General features: G+C 37.2%; 1 protein-coding gene and 1 non-coding gene across 5 annotated transcripts in view; both read right to left on the bottom strand.

The window, feature by feature from the left end:
- The window catches only part of LOC133525525 (protein PALS1), a 233,490-nt gene extending 223,134 nt beyond the window's left edge, over positions 1-10,356 (bottom strand). Inside the window, exons 1-3 of one of the 4 annotated variants that reach the window (XM_061861791.1) lie at positions 9,437-10,356; positions 6,319-6,434; positions 4,637-4,694 (exon numbers count right to left, since the gene is read on the bottom strand). In XM_061861791.1, coding sequence (XP_061717775.1) covers positions 4,637-4,694; positions 6,319-6,434; positions 9,437-9,572 — 310 coding nt within the window. In that variant the 5' untranslated portion in view covers positions 9,573-10,356. The remainder of the gene's footprint in view (positions 1-4,636; positions 4,695-6,318; positions 6,435-9,436) is intronic. The other 3 variants (XM_061861792.1, XM_061861795.1, XM_061861794.1) reach the window with 3 other exon arrangements.
- Trnaq-uug (transfer RNA glutamine (anticodon UUG)) lies at positions 10,303-10,374 on the bottom strand. Its single transcript has one exon. It is a non-coding gene; the product is annotated as a tRNA-Gln (tRNA).

Here is a 10,374-nt window from a genome sequence, read left to right as displayed (position 1 = left end):
GATAGAGCCCGCATGCGGCATGCGAGAGATTTCCAAAATGCATGCCATTATGAATTTAACTAGTCGTTTTACCGCCTTACCACACAAGTGGAGTCACCGCACACTGTATATCGACCGAGTTATCGACCAATGAAACTAGTTAACTAAAATAACCAAAACTCGAATCGGCCCGTATGCCTTGAAGACAGCGAACGAAAAAAACATAGAAGACTAACGTCAAACAAAATATCAGCGTAAAAGTGGCCCCACTATTAAAACACGCAATAATAATAACGGACCAATTGCAACTCGTCAAAGTTCAGGTCTTGTTTTCTTCGACGAAACTTCATTTGACCATGATTAGCCAATTTGAACCACCCGAACTACGATTGGTCTATTATAAAATGAGGCGCTGTGATTGGCTGTAGCGCAGCTCTAGGTAGACGGTTTCATGCAATATATGTAGACTAGTTTTAAATGCAATATTTTTGTATGATAATTTATTATTTTATTTTAAAGGCTTATTATTTGTTCGTTTATTGCACGTGTTTAAAGGCAATTAAGCCTTCGAACCAATTAATACATTGTGTCGTTCATCTTATAGGGCACCTGCGACGTTTAGTTAGGTGGCACAGAAATATGTCAGATGTAAATGAATGTAAATTGGAATTTTGGATTTTACTCTGATCAAGATGAAACCGATATCTGAGGATCCGAGAGGCCTTTTATTTACGAATTTGAGATAAAAAAAAAAAAAAACCGCGAGTTAAATTTTAGAATTTTTCATCCGTCCAAGGTGAAAATCCGTATCTGAGGACCCGAGCGGCCCTTCATTATGATTCTGAAGTCATAAAGCACCCTCCATTTTGAATGAAACGTTCATCATCATTGATCATCATTCATCATATAAAAGCAAACACGGATTTAAGATGTCGGGCGTTTTTGCCAAATTTGACCTCAGAATCATAATGAAGGGTCGCTGGGATCCTTAGATATCGATTTTCATCTCGATCAGAGCCAAAATGCAGAAATCCAAGATGGCGGGCGTTGGTTTAATTTTGACCTCGTATTCATTGTAAAGGACCTCTAGGATCCTCAGATATTGATTTTCATCTTGATCAGAGCAAACATGCAGAAATTCGTATTGAACACGTCGTCATAGGAACAGTTTGTATGGGAATAGTACATTACTATAGAGGACGGGAAACGAAGGGTTGCAGGCCAAGTAGATATAGACGGCCGAGCGTAGCGAGGACGAATACGGATATGCGGCCGGCAACCCCCCCGTTTCTCGCCGAGATTTGTATAGTGCTTTTCTCAAACTTGCAATGAAATAATTTAAAAAAATTGGATGATGATTGTTATTATTACTTTTGGGTTATGGAGGAGGGAACGAAAATTTGATTATTTTAACGCTACGACGCACGGTTTAGGAGATACAGCCCTATAAAGAATTCTGCATGACTGAAAAAAAAAACTTTATGGGGCTGTATCTCCTAAACCGTACACAACGTCCTAAAACGTAGCGCAAAAATAATGAAATTTTTGTTCCCCTTTGAATCCCTGAAACAATTTTTAACAAACACAAAAACGAAAAAAAAACACGAAAAAGACAAAAAAAGAAAAAAAACTTAATGGCAGAATTTTGCTTATAGGTTTTTTTTTTGTTGAATGCCATAATTTGACGTTTAAAAACAAAATAAGGTTGCCTTACAGGCCTAGGTGTGTAAGGCTGTATGAAATTCCTTTACATATCATCTTCACTCATCGCACCTGATATGTAGTATTTCCGGACCTAATTTGAAGTAAGTCATGTCAACATTTCATTAAAAGTTTGAGAAAAATAGCATTATTGTTTTTACTATTTTCCTCGTATTCTTTCCATAATTTTTCACTGTTCAAACCTTCCCTGGACCTAGAAATATTCCAATACCAAAATTAGCCAAATCGGTCCAGCCGTCCGCGAACTTAATGAAAAGTTATAAATAGCAGCCAGATACCGGGACTTAGTAAGGAAATACACACACACAGTAATATCACAAATTTAAATTATTAAAATAACAACCTGAACAAATTAAAAATGAAAGTTTCTTAATATCAATGGTTCTTTAAAATGCATAACATCATCCCCATATAAAGCCGGTTGGGATCAAGAGAAATCAAATTAATATGATCCTAGCTAAACTATACGTGAAAAGTAATCCCATATTTTTTCCAGTGTTTGTTGGAACGACTAGCACATCATTTATACGCACAATAAGGCATAATTCTTTCGTTAAAGATATAATTTGAATACTTCTTACTACGACTGTCACAACGGGCCGCCATTTGCGAACTAAATAGCTCCGCGGCACAAAATTGACGCCCCGCCCGCTTCGGCACAATGTGTGTGGGGTCATTTTTCAGAGCTAGTTCGACATCTATGTTTATTATCAATCGCTGCTTGAAGAGGGCTGCAAAGCAGTTCAGAAATCAGCTGGGTTGCTGTTATTACAGCTATTTCAAATGAATAAAGTGGTTACACCCTCTGCCTTGGCCTATGAGTAATATAATGTAAATAAATAATAAATAAATATTATAGGACATTATTACACAAATTGACTAAGTCCCACAGTAAGCTCAATAAGGCTTGTGTTGAGGGTACTTAGACAACGATATATATAATATATAAATATTTATAAATACTTAAATACATAGATAACACCCATGACTCAGGAACAAATATCCATGCTCATCACACGAATAAATGCCCTTACCAGGATTTGAACCCGGGACCATCAGCTTCGTAGGCAGGGTCACTACCCACTAGGCCAAACCGGTCGTCAAATTAATGTGCTTCACATTTTTTATTAATTTCCATTGCTGTTACTGAAACGAACCTGAGATAACACGGCGTTGTTTACCTCTACAGAAGCGTCAAAGAGGCCGGGGGGCCGTGTTTTAATGTGGGCCCATTTTTACGCTGATATTTTGTTTGACGTTAGTCTTCTATGTTTTTTTCGTTCGCTTCCCTGAATTCTCGTGGCATTTTTTAATTATTCTAGGGACTTCTCATTTACAGACTACCGATATACTTATATCGATACAATATAGAACACAATATATGAATGAAGATTAAAAGTAAAGGTAAACAACATGCGGTCTTATGGCTAAAAGGCGGTCTCTTCCAGATAACTTTTGATTAGTTGAAAATTTGAAAGACGGATATGTATGTATGCAATAAAAGCAATGAAAACTTAATTGTTAATAATTTCACAGAAAATAATCTACTTCTATTTCGTGTTTTTTTTCAATTTCATTTCATTTAATTTGTAGCATTTGTGACATTTCCCTGATACATGTAAAAATTCTACTCCTTATTACATACGCTACATGTTATACGTATTTGTAATCAAATTATACATGTAACAATTTTATTAATGCTCAGCCAAATGTGGTAAAAGTTCCTCGATAAAACTCCAACTCCAACTCACGCTTAAAGAGAACAGCAGACAGTTACAATAACAGTATCAAATTTACGACAGGGGAATGCGAATGAATGTTTATCGATATTGTATGTCATATAATAACGTTATTAGGGACTTAATTTAATAATCCCCAAATTGCGGCTGAGCGCCTACTGAAACGCAATGAGCAATAAATGTCAGCACGGAGTATTTGGAGCGAGTCCAGGATTGGCGTATTTGAAACAAACTCGGTTCAAATAAGTTTTTAATAGTTTTAATGGTCATAATAGTTTGATATTATTTGTGTTGTTATTACGGTGATTAAAATAATTAAAGTTAGATAATTAGATATTCAAGTGACATATGTAGATCTTTCTATTCTCTTTAAGCTATCTCTGCACTAACTTTGCAACCACAAGGCATAGAAACTAGTGCCGCTATAAAGTAGGTACAGTCAGCGTCAAATACTTTGTAGCAACCAAAGTAGCCAAATAGTTCGGTACACCATATATTTAGTATGGTGTACCGAACTATTTGGCCACTTTGACTGCTACAAAGTATTTGACGCTGACTGTACGTAGGTATTTGATGTTTTCACAGTAATTTAACATTTATAGTGACTCTTTCACAGTTCCACACCCTGCAGCTTGCCAAGTATATGCAGAGTTAGCTAGGATATCTAGTTGATTTCTGCTTAGACAGTATCTGACGGACACAGTCGCACCATAAGGGTTATTTTTTACCTTTTTGGTACGGAACTCTAAAAATAAAAACATGCAGTATGTTAATATACGCTCACGGGTACGATGATCCGACTTAAGAAGACGGAGTGTCGATCGACGAATCCGCGCTGTCCTGTAACATACATATCTAAGGACGGGCCTTATGGGCACTAGGAATGGTGCTAGTTCAGTGATGTCACTCTCGAATTCGAGGCAATCGTGTAGTCTAACGGAACTAGTTGCGACCAATCGCGCGCGTGATGCGAACTCATCAACCAATCGCATTACGGCGTTAGACTGCACGATAGGCTCGAAATCGTGTGCGTGACACCGCTGTACTGGCCCCATTCTCATTGTCCGTAAGGCCCGTCCTTATAGATATATATGTCAATGGCGCCGTCCCATACAAAATCCTAGCTTCCACCGTTTTATTCTATATTACTATTAGTAAACAGTGAAGTACCTAAGTATAAGTATTGAAAAACTTACAAAGTTTGGTCTCGCTACGTCGCTTCACTCGGAGTTTGATGAGACAGGACGAGATGCACTGCAACAACATACTTATATTCAAACACAAACATGTTAAAACTTGTTATCCCATAGCATAGGAAATACTTTTTTCCCTATCACCTATTTGGAAAAGGGCTTTTTCTTCCCTGCTAGAAGGGGTCAAAGTGACAATTTTGTTCCCTGCTAGGAGCGATCAAAATCTACACTTTTCTATTCAAGGACAGTTTAAATTAAAGCCAGTATCAAATATTAACACAAAAATAAAGTCACAACTATTGTTATGTTATACTCATTAGTTCTAGTTAAATTTGATAAATTCAGCACTTTTAGAAAGTCTAAATAAATATATTTTATCACTAAGATCTTTTATTTACTTCATGGGTGATGTGAAAAGCGGTATGTGTCACATGGTAGCAAAATTATTTAGCACTAAGCTCAGGATTCAATGTACGCCTACGCCGTAACTATGTCATTTTGCTCGCTTGTGACTCTATCTACTATTTACACCTCATCATGCAACGGGACAAATATGTGTACGACCTACGACCAAAAAGTTAATCTCGAAACGTCAGGATACGTACCTAGTTAAATAATAGTTAAAAGTGCATAAATAAAGAAATAACTACCCAAGAAGTTTTAAACCATGGAATAGATAGATAGATAGATAATCCGTTTATTTGTTTGCCCCAATACACACAGGAAATACAATTAATAAAATGACAAAAAAACAGATAATACAAAATTATACAAGAGAAATACACATTTATACAAAATAGAAGTAGAAAGAGAAAAAAAAATACATTTAAATAATACTGTTCCACACATATAGGAAGTGTTGTGTGCGTCGCAGCAAAACAAAAGGGTTCTGGCTCAGTATTACGCTTCACCCTATGGGAGAGGCACTGATATTCTGCCAGGACCAATAGTTAAGCTGGTGACATCGGTCGTAATAAATAAATTGACCCAAATCGGATTAAATAATCAGATTAATTACGACTGCAAATTAAATTTAAACTGTATATCCTTTTTGATTAATTTTATGTTGACAAGCTATACCACAACACTGAGAGCAGTTGCTAATTTCTAATTTCGATTATTTGCCCGACTAATCACATGGTGAAATTACCCCTTATTGCAGGTCAAAATTACCCCTTATTGCAGGTCAAAATTACCCCTTATCGGAGTGTAAAACTAGCCTTATCTGAGGATAGATCACACCAAACCTTGTTCTCCGATCTATGACATTATTATTGACAGTGACCATACTGCAACTCATGAGCTATCTTTGTACGCAATAAGGGTGCTAAGCTAATAGTTTTGCTGACTAAACTACCCTATTTCTGGTAAAATTTCCGTGCTTCGGGTAATTACCTTTTTTTTATACTACGTCGGTGGCAAAGAAGCATACGGCCTGCCTGATGGTAAGCAGTATCCGTAGCCTATGTACGCCTGCAACTCCAGAGGAGTTACATGCGCGTTGCCGACCCTAAGACCCTAACCCCCTCCCGCCCCTCGTTGAGCTCATGAATATGTCCGTGTACCTCCGTGTGGTTCATCTCGTCTAGTCGAGTCTAGTTCACGTCCATGATTTAGGCTAGTAACTTGTGAATGGGGTAAACTTACCCTGTTCTGGGTAAATATACCCTGTTTCAAGTAATTACCTCATGAATGTGTCCAATGACCTCCGTGTGGTTCATCTCGTCTAGTCGCGTCTCGTTCACGTCCATGATTTCGTCGGCGAGCTCGAGGTTGTCCATGTTACCGGCGGACGGGGAGCCTGAGACAAGAGGTGTCAGATTAACTCGATTCAGGCAGTTGTCGATTTACCTATAAAATAGACCATCGAGAAAACGAAAGCCAAATACATAAATGAATATTTGTATCGCTTCCAAGCAAAAAGTCCCACTTTGTCGCTTGCCATAACGACTCTTTGACAGGTTATTCGTATAAACATACTAAGCACATCTCGTCCTTATGGTAAGCGACAAAGTGGGACCTTTGACTAGACTTGAACACGTTTGGGGATAATCTCACACATATCAACCTAGCCCCCAATTAACCAACTAAGCATTGACCGGGATTGGAACCCGGGACCTACAGGCAGTGTCCCTGCCGACTAGACTTGTAAGGTGGCCGTTAGGTCTAATTGGAGTATTCCCATCTGTCCCCGCCGGGCACAGATGGGAATAGGCGCTGCATACAAATCATTCCCATCTGTATCCGCCTCCTGTATGACGGCGGGGCGAGCACAAATGGGAATACACCGTCTAGTTTAGTGTTGACATTGAATATTTTTAAGAAGCAGCCACTGGCATATGCGGTAATCGGGTAATTCGGGTATATATTCAGATAAGAGTACTACTACTACTACTTATCTACAAAAATGAACTGTTTTTATACGTGTGACAATTTTATCTTGGACTATCTAAAGGTCTTTTAAATACCATTGGTACTTATATCTGAATCTTCGTAAATGTAACGGAGTAAAATTAACATGAAAATACATACGATCACTAGGTACACGACATGAAATTCATGAAATATACTTATGACATGTAGCTGTCAACTGTCAATTATGATAAACTTTTTTCAGCTCAATCCAAAGAGTAAAGTAAGTTCCTGAATTACCTATAGTTCGTTTTTTAGGGTTCCGTAGCCAAATGGCAAAAAACGGAACCCTTATAGATTCGTCATGTCCGTCTGTCTGTCCGATTATGTCACAGCCACTTTTTTCCGAAACTATAAGAGCTATACTGTTCAAACTTGGTAAGTAGATGTATTCTATGAACCGCATTAAGATTTTTACACCAAATTAGAAAAAAAAAACAATAAATTTCGGGGGTTCCCCATACTTAGAACTGAAACTCAAAAAATCTTTTTACATCAAACCCGTGTGGGGTATCTATGGATAGGTCTTTAAATATGATATTGAGGTTTCTAATATCATTTTTTTCTAAACTGAATAGTTTGCGCGAGAGACACTTCCAAAGTGGTAAAATGTGTGTAACCCCCCCCCCCCCCCCCCCTCCCGTAACTTCTCAAATAACAGAATGAAAATCTAAAAAAAAATATATGATATAAATTACCATGCAAACTTCCACCGAAAATTGGTTTGAACGAGATCTAGGAAGTAGTTTTTTTAATACGTCCTAAATGGTACGGAACCTTTCATGGGCGAGTCCGACTCGCGCTTGGCCGCTTTTTTTTTCATAAGAAAGAAGGTACGCGATCTTGACGTGTCTTTTTATTTAAATAAAATTGAAAAATAAGTCCCACCAAATATGTAACAATTATAAATCATATACCTACTATAATTGACGTATATGACTCGCCAAAATGTGTAACACAGCTGATTTTAATCTTCTAATCATTAGAATCTAATGTATGAAAAATATACAGGGTGGGCTCGAATAACCCAAACACCTTTGTAAAGCCAGATATTTCAGTATGTCTAATTTAATAACGTATTAAGGCATAATTATTTATTAAAATACAACATACAGCAGGTAAAGTTAAGTTTAAGAGATATTCACAGTTTTCTATAATGAAATTAATGAAGGTGTACCAAAATAAGTACCTACAGTCAAGGTATTAAATATCGCCACGGACAAAGTGCCAAAGATATGTTCACTACTTAATGTATCAGCAATAAGGTCGTGTATACATATTTTTGGCACTTTGTGCGTCTCGATATTTAATACCTGTACCATCAAGTAGAGCTCACCCAAAAATTATCGAACGTCATACGTCGTTCACATTTTATTTAAAAAATCATTATTATTTAATATAAAAATCAAAAGGTTTATTATGATAAAACTTTTTTTAATTGAAATAGGTACCATCTTGAAGGTAAGGTGCCAAAGTTCGGGTTCTACAGTGCACGGGGAGTTTACAGGGAGAGATATCCCTAAGGATTCAAGCTTTTACAATTTCTAATGGAGCTTTGAAAATAAAGCACTGATTTTCCATCAGCCCTTCCTTTGGATTTAGCACCTTGTATTATTCGTTTAAAATAATAACGAAGTAGGTATACAGATCTGTTATGATATGAAACTAGGTTGCCCCTGCCTACGAGTATGCTATAACTGCTATAAGATTTTCTTATATTTACATAATATATCTAGAATACAACTAACCACTCGTATTTTCTACCTACAGTAAAGGTAAGAGTTTCATAACAGTAGCCAAAAATGACCTAAGTAATTCTAATTCGGCGGCATCGGCAAACCATTTTGTCAAATTTGCCATGTCAGTGCATGCTTAACTCCAGGGTATCGTAGTGAACAAGGAATTAAATATTACCCACCTATATTATTTTACCATATATTATTTGTCTTTAGTCTATATGAATGTCCATACGTTTTGTTAAAAGACAAGAAACTGATACTTGATAAATACCTGACCAGAAGACATTTCTAGCTCCAGAATTGGATTACGTACTAGGTATTATTTCACTATAAAATGTGGTCAAAACTAATTCTGTCGAAACAAAGTCTTGGCTTAATCACGCTTAATCAATTAAATGACTGATATTATTAATCGAGTTTCCCGAATACTTAAGTACAAACTATCAACTATGTACGTGCTAAATATCATTAGATGCTTTACCATCCCTAAGTATATAAGTTAAGTGAATTGACAGGTCGTTAAAAGAGTGATTTAGACGAATTATTTACATATAAAATATACTACATTATATAAAATACTATTCCAACAAGTTTCAAAACTGGTAACCAACCAGGAAACTACTGTTATTCGGCCGACACTAAAACAACTTACCGTACAGCTTCACTTTGTTATCTTTGGTCTGAGCCACAATGATAACATATCCCTCCAGGTCCACCGATTTGGACTTTACTGTTGTCATTTTGTCTATTGCGTTTATTTGGGTCGTCGGGGCATTAAACGAATTCATCTTGAGGTTATTTTTTAATTATGAGTAAACTAGTTTTATAAAGAACGTTCAAACGGCGCCAGCCTAGGCCAACGCTTCCTCCAGCACCATTTTAAACAGAATTTACGTTTAGAAAATGAATTTATCCCACACATTTTGCTAGAACACATTTCTCACTTATCCAGGCGAGAATACTTCAGCCATCTCACTTTATCATCCGTTCCTTACAGCATACGGCACTCAAAACACATGATTTTCTATCACTCTATGCAAACCATCGGTGTCTAATTATTGATATTTAAGCGTATTGACGAGGTTTTTGGTCGAAGATACTTGAGATCACTGATCATGCTGGTTTCCTACTTGGTGTTTCTGTTTTTTGGGTTTATCAAACGCGCGCGGTGTTAACATTTGGTTTTTGAGTCGCGAACGCTCCAGCAGGGACCGTTTTGTGGTATTTCGGTTTATTAAACTAACGTTAAAGGCCTAAAAGCGTGTTTTTGAGGTTGAGACACGACGGTCCCACGTCCGCGGACTGGGTGCTCGGCGCGAATGGATACGTCCATCCCATTTTCGCACGATCAATAATGCTCCCTTCCCAGCATCCCTTAACTCCCACAGATACGCCGCCATTCACTATTCCATGTGCTCGCGGTACCATTTCAGAGATTAAAGTGAAACAATAATTTTTATCCCTGAAATTACGATTATCGCAGCTGCAAAAAACAATTAAAAAAAAAATTTGTTATCAAGGTCCCACCGAGATTTGAACTCGGATCGCTGGATTCAAAGTCCAGAGTGCTAACCATTACACCATGGGACC

The sequence above is a fragment of the Cydia pomonella genome, chromosome 15 (genome assembly GCF_033807575.1).
Source record: "Cydia pomonella isolate Wapato2018A chromosome 15, ilCydPomo1, whole genome shotgun sequence".
NCBI lineage: Eukaryota > Metazoa > Arthropoda > Insecta > Lepidoptera > Tortricidae > Cydia > Cydia pomonella.
The sequence above is the reverse complement of the archived record's forward strand: the minus strand, read 5'-3'. Positions and strand labels throughout refer to the sequence as shown.